At 37.3% G+C, this 14279-nt stretch overlaps 1 protein-coding gene across 13 annotated transcripts in view; it reads left to right on the top strand.

Moving 5' to 3' along the window:
- Mecom (MDS1 and EVI1 complex locus) overlaps positions 1–14279 on the top strand; it is a 530147-nt gene that overhangs the window by 490762 nt on the left and 25106 nt on the right. For 8 of the 13 annotated variants that reach the window (XM_047564298.1, XM_047564297.1, XM_047564295.1 and 5 more), the window contains 4 exons: positions 4117–4264; positions 5535–5691; positions 10072–11428; positions 13813–13900. In XM_047564298.1, the coding sequence (XP_047420254.1) occupies positions 4117–4264; positions 5535–5691; positions 10072–11428; positions 13813–13900 (1750 nt within the window). The remainder of the gene's footprint in view (positions 1–4116; positions 4265–5534; positions 5692–10071; positions 11429–13812; positions 13901–14279) is intronic. The other 5 variants (XM_047564299.1, XM_047564296.1, XM_047564294.1 and 2 more) reach the window with 3 other exon arrangements.

Here is a 14279-nt window from a genome sequence, read left to right as displayed (position 1 = left end):
TTTGATATCAGTAATTATTCTTTTTAAGTTTTATCATCAAAAATAATGGATAGTATGATAAAGTTAAAATTGGCAGACTAAACAGTAACTCTTATTTGTAAACAGTACTCTTACTATGGAAAGTGTATACAACACTTCTTGGGAGGAGAAAGCCTCTTAATCTACCTAACTGTACAATTAAGCCTGAGCCAACCCTACCTAATGCCAAAACCAACTGCCAGTTCAGTTGATTCAGTCAAACATTCAGGGGCAAAAAATAAGTGAACTCTCAAAACTTTTCTTTAACACACTGGATAAAACATTTTACTATACACCTTAATGTCAGTTCTTCAAGTGGCAATTTTGGTTATGAATTATGTTCTGTAGCCACATGCAGAACTTCCATTCTCTGAACATTTTTCCACTTTATTGAATGCTGTATTGTTGCTTTACATTTTCAACAAATGAAAATTCCTTTCTTGACATGACACTTTCTTCTGCTTTGTTTCATCTCTAAAATCTTGAGGAAAGAATGCAAAGAGAGAGAGAGAGAGAGAGAGAGAGCAAGAAAGAAGCAAAGGTAAACAACCCAGTAGCTGAGCAAAGCTCTATAAGTTGGTATTAAATTGGATGAAAAGTGGGGAAGTCCTACAATGCCTGGCTGGATTGCTTCTATGTTTATGAAAGCCATGTACATTTGCTTTTGCGAGAAGACTTTTTTTTTTCTTTAATCACTAGTGAGCCAACAGTTGATAATGCCTTGGAATAATATGGATTTTATGTTAGGTTAAGAGAAGCAAAGAAAGAATATTTCTCTTGCTTTGATATCTCACTCCTGCTCTCTGAATGCCATGTACTTATATTCTTTTTGTTTGTTGGTACTAGGAATTGAACCTAGAGGTGTTTTTCCACTGAGCTACATCCTCAGTTGTTTTTTTTTTTTTTTTTTTTTTTGGGGTGCTGGGGATTGAACCCAGGGTCTTATACATGTGAGGCAAGCACTCTACCAATTGAACTATATCCCCAGCCCCTCAGTCCTTTTTTAAATAATTATTTTTAAAAATTTTGAGACAGGGTCTCACTAAATCGTTGAGTTTGGCCTCAAATTTAGGATCCTCCTATCTTGACCTCCTAAGTCACTGGGATTGCAAGTGTGCACCATCATGCGCAGCTCATAATATACCCTTAAAACTAAATCATATCCTTGGAGTTAGGAGAAGAAATAAGACTCAACATGTAGGATTATCTTTTGCCACTAGATTTCCAGGCATTTTGAAGTATATATCCTAAAATGGCTTGCCTTCTTGGATTGCTGATGATAGTGAGAATCGTGATCTGTACTTGAGTTTGGAGGGTGTCCCTGACTTGGTTCAATGTTAACTGCAGTTATGGATATCTGTCTTAGCTCTTTTGTTAGCATTTCCATTTCTGTACCAAACAGAGGATTACATATTGTAGATAAAGATAGGGCTTCTTAGGACTCCCCAAACCTGTTCTTTCCTGGTTCTTTGTGTTCATGGAGATATCTCCACTTGTACTCAAATAGAATAGCATTCCCTACTGGACTGACTCATTGGGCACACAAAGAAGTTCATGTGCCAGTGCGAATACAATTGTAGGGAGGAAACTGATGCAGAGAATTAGTGTGAGAAAGGTACTTCTAATTTACCAAGATAGGAGAGCAGGTGCTTCATTTTCTTACACTCCCACCCACCCACAACCACCCAGGAACATATTCTTGGTGTACAGAAGTCTTAGTTGATACTCAAGAGTATTCATTTCATAGAGAAATAAAATGAGCATGGCATAATGAATTCCACTATTATATGTAGTTGTAATTCACCAATTAAAACAGAAAAGGAGATACAAGAAATTTTAAAAACCATAGAAGACAACAATACTTGTATATTGAGTAGTTGTGTTCTTTTAAAAGTAACATTTTATTATGCAGTGTTACAAATATACACAAAATTGAGAAGATGGTACATTAAAAAAACAATATGTTCAGCTTCAATAATGATCACACAAGGCATCTTGTTGCAACTATACCTGTTTTGGATTGTTTGAAGCAAATCCTGGACAATGTATCATTTTATTCACAAGTAGTTCAGTATGTCTTTAGAAAGTAAGAATTCTTTTAAAGCATTGTCTATATTACACTTTAAAAAATAATTTAACATTATCAAATATTCAGTTGGAGTTCAGATTCTCCCAGTTATAACTTTGAAAAAAATCAAGATCAAATAAGGTCTATATAGAGTAATTGGCTGACAAACTTCTGATGTCTACTTGTTCCTGTTGTCAGACTTTCTCTTGTGTTGTAATATATTTATGAAATACTATGGAAGAAACTGAGTTTTCTTCTTTTCCGGTAGCATTTCCTCCAGTCTTGATTCCCTGTAGAAAGTGTGTTTCACATCTTTCTCCATTCCCTCTCTTTTCTGTAAACTCATAATTACCTCCCAAGCCTTAGTTGGTATTTAGGTTCAATGTTTTAGCAAGAATACTTCATCCATGATGTTTTTGATTTCCATCAGGAGGCATGTAACAGGTTGCCTAGATTCATTAATTCTTTAGGCACTGCAAAATAAATGTATTCTAATTCTATCATTCTTTTATCATTTGTAATAAGGATTAATTTATTTAGAGAAATTGCCCTTCATTCTCTATCTATTTGGTTACCATAAAGTACATTTCATATAGGGAAAGCAAGACACATGCATGAATTTTCCCCTTTTTTACCAGTTTTCAGAATAATGATTGGCTTCATAGCATCCTCCAATGGTGACAGGTAGGTTCTGTTTGTGTGTTTTGAAGATTATCATTACTGAAAGACATTATTATTAATGCTTGGCATTGTCTCTACTTTGCTCAGTGAGCATCTTTTCAAGTTGGTCCCTAATTCTTTGAGCATCATGTATAATTTTTCTGCTTTTGGCAATAACAAGATGTTCAAAATGCATCTTGTGTATTTCATTAGACTTGAAATAGGCCATTTCTCCAAGGAGTTCTGATTACTGCACTTCAGAGTGGTACGCTACCATGTTATGTGTGTATGTATCAGAATAATCTATTATCTGTACCTATTTTTTATTAATCTTTAAATTTTCAAATAAAAATTATAGAAAAGGGAGAGAAAAATTTGAAGAGAACATTTTTTTAAACAGATAAACTCTCCTTTTGAGAAACTTCTAACCATTTTTTTTTTCTTTTAGGTACCCTAAGAATGCATCTGCTTACAATATCATATGCTTTATTTTCTAATATATAAGCTATATCTATCTATCTATCTATCCATCCATACCTACCTGTCTATATCTAACTACATGTATATCTATACACACACACACACACACACACACACACACACACACACACACATCTCTGTCCATTTGTCCATTCATCTGTCCATCACAGGGCCATGTTGGAAAGTTGCTTGTTGAATAGTTCACTTGTTGTCTTTCTCACATGGTGACATTGATAGAAATAAACATACCCTTTGTACCAGACATGGTGGCACATGCCTGTAATCTCAGCAGCTCAGGAGGCTGAAGCAGGAGGATAGCAGGTTTGAAGCCAGCCCCAACAACTTAGCAAGGCTATAAGAAACCTAGTGAGACTCTGTCTCTAAATAAAAACTAAAGGAGCTGGGGATGTGGCTCAGTAGTTAAGTGCCCTTGAGTTCAATCTTTGGCACAAAAAACAACAACAACAACAAAATATTCTTTACATCTAGAGAATGCATATATTAGACAGAATACTTGCCCATAATAACATTTTTTTTGTTGGAGTGTTTGTGTTGAATAGAGCAGATATTAGCAATATGTATTGCTGTTAGAATTGTGTAGTGAATCCAGAACTGAACAAATAGGTCATTGTTTACCAGGCTCCTAAATTGGCAGATCATCCCTGCTAGTCATATTACAGGGCCACTTCTCTTTTGGTGGGAGACTCAGTCTAGGAAACATAAAATGTACTTTTGTCTACCACAAGCCTGTTTCTTCTCTTTCCCTTTTTCACCTCAACTTCTTTTTTTCCCAAATCTTCATCGACAGTAAGATTAGTAATAAAATAACATTCTGTTTATGAAAATGTTCTTTGTCACCAAGTTTATTAAATCAATTGTTCTCTTAACAGCTTGGAGAAACACATGTTGTCACATACTGAAGAGAGGGAATACAAGTGTGATCAGTGTCCCAAGGCATTTAACTGGAAGTCCAATTTAATTCGACACCAGATGTCACATGACAGTGGAAAGCACTATGAATGTGAAAACTGTGCCAAGGTACAGTGAATTTGTAGGCTACTTGGCCTCTCTCTGTCATCCTGCTCTCTCTTAATCCATCACTTGCTACGATATATGAAAACAAGCCTTGAGAGGGGAAACTATAAATATCTAGAGAAAAGTAGGCTGAGTGTTGTATGCTAAAAGGCATTACTAGAGTGTATAAAAACACTTAGTGGGTACCCTTTTATTTTTGTAAGGGAGGAAGTGAGGCTTAATGGTGAGTTCCAGAACTAGGTGTCAGACATCCTTGGTAAATTCCTGGTTCCGCTACTGACTTGCCAGTGTGGGGTTGTTTTATAGCCTTACGGGGGGAATGAAAATTTCATCCAATGCACATTACCAATTTTTCTTAATAGCAATTTGTGCGGAAGTCACATAAAGTTTCTGAATGCCTATTCAGAAAGAATGGGAGACTCCTACATTTGCAGATTTTTCCACCCAAGTCCTCATTGTAAATCATGACTTGATTCTAATTAAAAAGAGTAGAGCCTCTGTCTTTGTGGCCAGTGCTGAACAACATACAGGCACGATGAAAGTATTCCACTTGGACCTTAACTCTGGACTACAGGAATAGTAATATGTAACTTTTGATTTCCACATGTTTTAATTAACTAAAAGATGTTCTGGTATCATTTTCTATTTCCAATAACTTCTTATATCATCTGAAGACCACTTCTCATGACAGTGGAAATTGTAATATTCCAAATTTTCTTTAAAGATGTTTTACTCCCGGTATGTGTTGGCTGACTTTTTAAATTTATTTTTTAGTACAACATCCAAAGGAATAGTTTAAGCTTGCTGCTAACTTAGTGAAACACAGTATTAGAATTTAACCCCCTTGGGAAACTGTCTGAATAGATTTGGGTGCTTTAGTCAAAGTTCCCCAAATTTTATATATAATATGCCTTTAGTTTGAGAGTGGAAATAGCATAAGAGTTTTAATAATAGTATGACCAGTATTTTGTTGTTTAATTCCAGTTGCTGTAAATGGGATCAAAAAGTCCTGAATATGGCCTAACAGTACCATTCATTATTTTGTTCTGTAACTGATACCAGAAGGTACTCTATGCTAAGGTCATAGAGCTGAATAATTTACAGTTCCTATCCTAAAGGAAGTTACACTTTGGAAAAATGTGACTTGCTTTTAGTCTTTGGGGAAAACAAATAAAACAAAAAAATTAAGCCAGATTCCTTCTTGAGTCATCCCTGGTCTTCTTTATTGTGTCCTTGAATTAAATTTCTTGATTAATCAGTACTCATTTCCTAGCAGGTTTTCACGGACCCTAGCAACCTTCAGCGGCATATTCGCTCTCAGCACGTTGGTGCCCGGGCCCACGCTTGCCCGGAGTGTGGCAAAACGTTTGCCACTTCATCAGGCCTCAAACAGCACAAGCACATCCACAGCAGTGTGAAGCCCTTTATCTGTAAGTTTTTAACATCCAGCCCTCCTTCCTGCATCTGTCTCTCCTCCAAAAGGCACTGCGATCTGCAGAATGGCCACACATGGCCATTAGGGGAATCACCGTAATAGCTCTTTATGGTCCAATCCAGTAGGGCTATTTTCTATTACAAGAAAATCTTTTATAACCAGATCCATGGTATTTTGTCTATGATCCCTGGGGTGTTTTCTTTTAGATGAAATCAATAACAGGTAGAGAAAAGAGAAGTCGTTAAATAATGAAAGGGAAGCCTCCCCAGGTTGTAGGATTTAATGGAGACAACCAGATTTGCCTCACACTGTAAATGTTCATGGCTTTGTAAAACAGCAAATAGCAGATATCACTGAACAAGATGAAGTGATTAAAAAACTGTTCTGGATCAGAAAGAGCTGGAAGAACCCCACCTGGCAAGTAGGCTTACGACTCTGTCTGTATGTGTCTGTGTGGATGTGTGGGAGAGAGAGAGGAATAAAACGCCCTTTAATCTGCCTGTTGTTGCTGCTCTCAGGCCAGGGACCAGGTAGTACTGTTACTTGAAAAGCAGAATATTTTCACTTTGATGCTGAACATACTGCTTCTCTTACCCACTGCATTAAAGCAAATTTATAGGCAGTGTGCTTTCAGGGGACATCCAGTCTGGCCACCTACTTAGAATATCCCTGGACAGGGCACTTGAGTAACACATTTCAAGTAAAGCTAAACTCAGCTCTCATTGGCTGCTTCTTCGGTCCACCCACTCCTCTGCATTGTACTGAAATATTTTATAAGGAAAATCAGTTGTTCGTCCATCTGGGCAACAACTCTGGGCTTCTTTTGTTCCCTTGCTTGGCTGGGCATATAAATCCAGTGACTCACTGATTTGTGCTGCAAACTGCAAAACTGACTTTGGATCCAGATACACATAGAATTGGTGGAAGCAGACTCAACCCTGGCCAAACCTCTGACTTGGGAACCCCTTGAAAAACAGTTTTTCTGACACATACCTGATGGTTTGTGGTAGGAATAGGTATATGAGACAATTCTATAGGATCTAGTGGAAAAAACTAGTTTTCAGTGCCAACATGGAGGCGCCAGAGGCAAACTCTCCCATTCTTTGTCTTGACGCAGTTTTCTTTTGTGCTTCCAAGCACCAAGAGAGCTTTTCGGTCCTTTCCAGCTTACACCAGAGTCCTGTTTTGCTCAGATGTTCTGTTCTCTGGGTGGAGTGAAGTGGACTCATAGATAAACAAAAGGGTGCTCTAGTGTCCCTTGGGAAAGCCCTGTTGAAAATCATGGGAAACGAAGGGTACAATAGAAATTTTAGACTTCTTGTCTCAAAAAGGCATTCATGACTCTAGCCCTTTCAGGGCTATAAGGCCCTGAAAACATACTAGGAAGTGCTACAGACATACAGTACTATAGATTTGCTTTATTTCTGAATTCTCAAATAAATGTTTTGTAACTTTTATTATGTACAATATTAGATAATTCATTTATTTCTGACGTAAATTTTACTATGTTTCTGTGAAAAAGAGAGAAAGAGACCACAAATAATTCTCATCACCCATTTAATGCTTTCTCTATAATTTGAAATAAAAGCCAGAAAATATGGACTTCTATCATCCGAGACTCTGGAATCTGCAATTTTAATAGTGCTGAAGTCAAGGGTTTCACTTTAAAGCACCATAGGTTGCCCCTTTCCAATCAGATCACATGAAGTATTTCCCATGAATGCATTTTCAGTAATTATTGGTAAATTTAAACAGCAGATGGCATTCTTCAAATATAAAATCTGACAGAGAACCATGGAGTAATTATGAATAATAGCCGTGTAATTTCAGAACAAAAGGGTTTAAGGATCAGGAGTTGGTGTGGAGACTGGAGTGGAGGAGGTTCACCTAGGGCTGATATCTGTTTCTCACCAGAAGGCCACACACCAAGATTCACCCCCACTGGTGTGTTTATGGCAACTGTCTCTTATTACAGTGTGCCGCTGAGCCTCAGCCCAGACTCACCAGTGCTAAGGTAATTACTCACTGCCTTTACAGGAACCTCCAGCCTTCCCAAATAGAAACCACATGCTCTAATAGGCTGGATATATTCAAAATGCCTCTTAATTTGTTTAATAAGTAGAAAAATGCAATGTTAACTGCTGGCTAATTCCTTATTACTGAGAAAATTACAGTAGAGTATAGACTTCAACATCAATTGAACCAGTTTACCTGGAGGCCTGGTGGCTTGTGACATCCCAGGCCAAGGATTCAAAAGCTGGAAACAAAGTTGAAGGAAACAGCCCAGAGTCTATGTTCTTGAGACTAGAAATGAGTGCTACTCATTGTGTAACAAGGGGTACGTCCAGGCAAGTCAGGTGCACCCTCTGTTACCCCAGTACAGAGGCTCTTGATTTTCTGAAAACCATCCAGCTGAAAGAAGAGTAGAGAGCAACCTGTTTTTTCCCCAGAGTTGCTGACCTTGCAAAAACTTACACCTTGGTTGAATACCCATCAGGATGTTTTCTCAATGCCTTTTAATGCCCAGAGGAGAGACTGCTTTCTTGATGAGTGTGTTTTTAGAATTCTAACAATATTTTATTGATAATTTCTTGTTTTAACTCATAGCTGAATTAGTGTATCTAGTGAAAGTCTGATGTTTCCATCATATGATTTTAATTAGCATATCAAATAATCTGAATAGTATGCATATTTTCGGTGCATTGTTAACTTTTAAAACAGACTCTAATCAATATATTCTGGTAGAATGGTTTGAAAAGAAGTCACCCAAGTCTTTTGCTATTAAAATGCATGTTACAGCCTCTACTATGTTATGAATCATCCCATAATTGAAGGTGCCTTTGGTATTACCAAGCACATTGACATACATTGTTGCAATACAGGTGAACCTTAAGCAGTGAAAGAAATAGGTCTGCAATCATTTGGCACTTCCTGTTTGTATATGTGTGGGATAATCCAAGTTCTGGATGGGTTTTGCTTGACTGAGGTCTATAAAATCTCCTTTTGCATGAGTTTTTTAAAAAAATGATGATTGATTTGACTTGGAAATGCAACCATTCTGCCATTCTGCTCTGCAAGCAGCCATCACGGGAAAGCAATAACTGAACATTTTATCTAAATTTGTTTTCTTAAAATCAATTTGTTTCAACAATTACCAGGAAGGCATATCATATTGCCACAGGTATTAGGCGCGTATGGAAGCCCTAAAGTAAGTTCACATATAAAGTAACTCATCCCTGGGAAAGTGAAATAAAAAATGCTTAGGCAGTCCATAGAATCCAGCTATGAAATGAATAGGAAGGATTCTCACTTCGAAGGGTTACAGAATCTGACCTTAAGATATATTTAAGTATGTCAGTACATATGTGAGGAGGAAGACATTCCACTTAAATGGCAAATTCTTGATGAAGGGGAATATTTCACAGCCACACCCACTCCTTTCTGGATCAGAGCATTCACAGCACTCTCTCTTGCTTACCATAGTTGGCTATAACACACAGAAGTCGCGCCCTGAGATAACCGAGGAAGATATGACAACAAGTGGACATGTTTCCCAAGGACAGAGGTTTCAAAAATGCAGGAAGGTTAGCACAACCACTGGTGTGAGGGGAAGTCAGAGGACGTGATCCTAGTTCATGGGAACCAGCAATGCAGGATGGGCTACATTCAATGTAGTTTCCTTTGCAGGCTTAAAATAGAGCCATTGTAAATTATGTCAGTCTTTCTCGAATCATGAAAATGATTGTTAAAAAAGTCTCAGAATACACAATGTGCATTGTTGTGTGGCTTTGATGTGTGAATGATGAGAGCATATGATATAATACCAATTAAATAATGGTCAAGCAGGCCCAGGCTTTACCCCCAAGGGGAAAGGTAATAAAGGTGAAGTTTCTGGTCAAGGGAAAGGCTATTTTGTTTTGTTTTCATGTCTCCAATATAGGATTCTTTAAATGATTTAAAAATTGGAAGGTGTTCCTATTATGTTTCATACTCGATGCATCTTAAGCATTTGATTTTTAAGATTCTACTAGTATAGTAATGGGATGGGGGAGAAATGCATGCTGGAGTTTGACTTTTCCATAAATATTTAAGTATACAAAGATGCTAAATATTGTGTGCAAGGGGATGACGAAATATTTATATGTGTATGAAATATTTGTGCTGCCTTAAGACATTTGTCAGGTTGGATGCCTTGCTTTGGAATCTAGTGAAATGGGGGTTTTCTGTGTTTGGAGCACCTATATTGGTCAGTGCCTCCGACTTCTTTCCATGGCTTCCTAGTTGAAATTATTTGGGGTAAACCAATTGTGATACTTGCTAAATTCAGAAGCAATTGCCATAAAGCCTGAGATTCTTTTTTGTTGTTTGCACACAGGTGAGGTCTGCCATAAATCCTATACTCAGTTTTCAAACCTTTGTCGTCATAAGCGCATGCATGCTGATTGCAGAACCCAAATCAAGTGCAAAGACTGTGGACAAATGTTCAGCACTACGTCTTCCTTAAATAAACACAGGAGGTTTTGTGAGGGCAAGAACCATTTTGCGGCAGGTGGATTTTTTGGCCAAGGCATTTCACTTCCTGGAACCCCAGCTATGGATAAAACGTCCATGGTTAATATGAGTCATGCCAACCCGGGCCTTGCTGACTATTTTGGCGCCAATAGGCATCCTGCTGGTCTTACCTTTCCAACAGCTCCTGGATTTTCTTTTAGCTTCCCTGGTCTGTTTCCTTCCGGCTTGTACCACAGGCCTCCTTTGATACCTGCTAGTTCTCCTGTTAAAGGACTATCAAGTACTGAACAGACAAACAAAAGTCAAAGTCCCCTCATGACACATCCTCAGATACTGCCAGCTACACAGGATATTTTGAAGGCACTATCTAAACACCCACCTGTAGGGGACAATAAGCCAGTGGAGCTCCAGCCCGAGAGGTCCTCTGAAGAGAGGCCCCTTGAGAAAATCAGTGACCAGTCAGAGAGTAGTGACCTTGATGATGTCAGTACACCAAGTGGCAGTGACCTGGAAACAACCTCGGGCTCTGATCTGGAAAGTGACATTGAAAGTGATAAAGAGAAATTTAAAGAAAATGGTAAAATGTTCAAAGACAAAGTAAGCCCTCTTCAGAATCTGGCTTCAATAAATAATAAGAAAGAATACAGCAATCATTCCATTTTCTCACCATCTTTAGAGGAGCAGACTGCGGTGTCAGGAGCTGTGAATGATTCTATAAAGGCTATTGCTTCTATTGCTGAAAAATACTTTGGTTCAACAGGACTGGTGGGGCTGCAAGACAAAAAAGTTGGAGCTTTACCTTACCCTTCCATGTTTCCCCTCCCATTTTTTCCAGCATTCTCTCAATCAATGTACCCATTTCCTGATAGAGACTTGAGATCGTTACCTTTGAAAATGGAACCCCAATCACCAAGTGAAGTAAAGAAACTGCAGAAAGGAAGCTCTGAGTCCCCCTTTGATCTCACCACTAAGCGAAAGGATGAGAAGCCCTTGACTCCAGTCCCCTCCAAACCTCCAGCAACTTCTGCCACAAGCCAAGACCAACCCCTGGATCTAAGCATGGGCAGTAGGAGTAGAGCCAGTGGGACAAAGCTGTCTGAGCCTCGAAAAAACCACGTGTTTGGGGAGAAGAAAGGAAGTAATGTGGAAGCAAGACCAGCTTCAGATGGTTCCTTGCAGCACGCCAGACCCACACCCTTCTTTATGGACCCTATTTACAGGTAAGGGTGGGTAGGAGGTGATAAAATATGTATAGATATATGAAAGGTAGATTTTATATCATAAAGTCACATCTTTTAAAAATCAATTCTTCTTATTGTAAAACAGAGTGAAATGGTTTGATCTAGTGAATTCCATTTTCTATTGAGAAAGTTGACTCATTAGGTTTGGACTTATTTTTGAATGTCTCTGAAGTTGGGAATTTGGAATAGGCCCATAGGACTTTTTTCCCTTGATAATAAATTTATTTTTAAACCATTTTTTTGGAGTGGAAAATATGGGAAAGCCATATTTAAAGCAAATTGTCAAGTGGCAGAAGAATGAGGCTCCTGAAGGATTAATGCAAATATGTGTGGGTACTTAAATGGATCAGGTTATTTAGAAGAAGATGGGACCTATTTACAGCAAACCTACCCTTTGTTAACTTACCAACACATCCTTAAAAAGGCTGGTCACATTCTGCTTCTAAATAAACCTCTTAGAAACCCCAAGTAAAGGAAACATTAATCACAAGAAAATTTTGTATATAAGTGTGAGTGGTTTGCCTAAAAATTATGTCTGTATTTAATGCCTTCATTATCCATTTTCCTTTGATGCGTCCAAAAATTCTCTGGGTGAAACATGTTTAATAAAAGTCTCCTTAGTAGTATGCTGTAACAGTCACTTGACACTTCGATGTGATTTAGTTTTTAAATACTAGTTTTCTTTACATGGTATGAATAATAGTAATATATTCATTATAGCTTTTAAACATCACAAGCATTTCCAGTTTACTTTCTCATTCAAATTTTGAACATTATTAAGACTTCATGGATAATTTTTATTGAACTTATTTAAGATGGGTGTATTTTTATATTTGCCTGATATTTTTTATGCAGAGATTTGGGGCTATTGTTTCATTCAACCATACTTATGAACTTCCTATGACATAGTAGGCACTAGAACTGCAACTTTTTTTTCATTTAAAGTCTTCTTTTACCTATATTATCTAAAATGCATTTTCAAAAAAGCATTGCCAGTGTGTAAAGGGTCACTCCCATCTCAATAGGACAAGAGGAATGAAAAAGGACAACACAAAAATATCTCAGTGCTACAACTATTTTATTTAAGTATTTTTTTCAAAGATTATTAATTCAGTGACAGCCCCATCACTAGAAAAGATAAAAACAAAAGAGGAAAAACAAATCTTCCATATTTTGTTTGTAGATTGTATGTTACACATTTTCAGTAAGGTCATATTTCCAATTAAGTTGGACACCTCAATACTTTCTTAAGGTAATTTCTCATACCCTCCCAATAGCAATGAGTGTGCAATTACTCCACATATTCACTGGACTTAACCTTCACTGCTTCCTAACCTTCCTCTTCCGCTAGTCGCCATTTTCTCTCTAGTGTTTCCAATGGCATTTTACCAAACTCAAGAAAGACCTAACCCCCAATTTTAGTGTTAGACCTGGGTTGAATCTCAGTCTTACAATGTCCTAGACTTTTTCCTTTCACCTTAAATGGGTATAATATTGCCTACTGCAATAGGTGAAATAGTATATTGCAAAACAGTATATATAAAATTTCCAGAACTGGTAGCTGTTTTATTTGTATCAATACTATTTTGGAAGTGTACTTACTCAACACTATTAAAAGAAAAGTACCAATAGTTGGCAAAAGAAATTAAAACTCAGCTCATGATATCATTTCCATGTATGTGTAACTGAAAATAGAATGAAAAACCTTTCTAAAGCAGAAGGGACATATAGTTAAGTTTTATATGTATCTTCAAATGGCTACTCATTCTTTTCTCACAACCTGGCCTCCACCTGCCCTCTTTATTAGCAGTGGCATCTAGAGAGTGTGTCTGTCTGTCTATCATCTAATTTAATCATGTATCAGGTATCCTCTGAGTATACCTGAAAGAGTGGCTAGGAGGGTAGAGTATCCTTGGAAACGCACTTGATATTTTTGGTAGATTTGGAAGAAACATAGTAAATATTTGGGCGAACACATTCTTGATAGAAGATGTCTTTACTTTTCAAAATTAGCCTTGATTTCCTGACCTCAGAATCGCCAAGCACACTTCTCTTGATTTGAAATGGAAAGTTACTAAATTTGTGACGAATGCCTCTAATTTAGTGACTGTTCATTTTTCATATTTCCTTATAATTATTACTAGGCATTGAGTATGATTTTTCCATTATAAATAGGACTTTCTCTATTTCAGCTCCTAGAAGTGCCTTAAGTATTCTTCAAGAAGTGAACGGATGTCTTTGTGTTTTTATTAGTGCATGTCCCAGGAACCTACAATTTGCTTTGCTGTTTTAAATGTCAGTGATTGTGTAGTGATTGATATGTGAGACTGATTCACCTCCAAAATCTAATTTTAACCTTTCAGAGTAGAGAAAAGAAAGCTAACCGACCCACTTGAAGCTTTAAAAGAGAAATACTTGAGACCTTCTCCTGGATTCTTGTTTCACCCACAAGTAAGTATTTTGAATTTGAGATTTCAAGCTTGTAAACTAACTTGTTGATCCTGAAAAGCAGGTGCAATGAAATGAAAGAAATCTTGAGAACACTAGGATTTCCTATGACGCTGCTGTGGAAGAACACAGGAAATTCTAGTGGAATTAAAACCCAAGCTCCTTAAAGAAAAAGTAATTAATATATGTGTAAAAATAACATGGTTTTGGTGTTAAATTTTTGTCTGTTGTTACCTGCTTATTGAGCCAAAGTGCATTTTGGATTAAGCAGAAGTCAGTTAAGGAAATAAATATTGAAGTCTTCTTTTGTGTTTAAGGTAATAAGATAATAAGATATGTATCATACTGTGACTCGTCTCAAACTCATGAAGGTCATTCTTGT

This window comes from Sciurus carolinensis, chromosome 9, assembly GCF_902686445.1.
Source record: "Sciurus carolinensis chromosome 9, mSciCar1.2, whole genome shotgun sequence".
NCBI lineage: Eukaryota > Metazoa > Chordata > Mammalia > Rodentia > Sciuridae > Sciurus > Sciurus carolinensis.
This window is presented reverse-complemented; position numbering and strand designations above follow the sequence as displayed.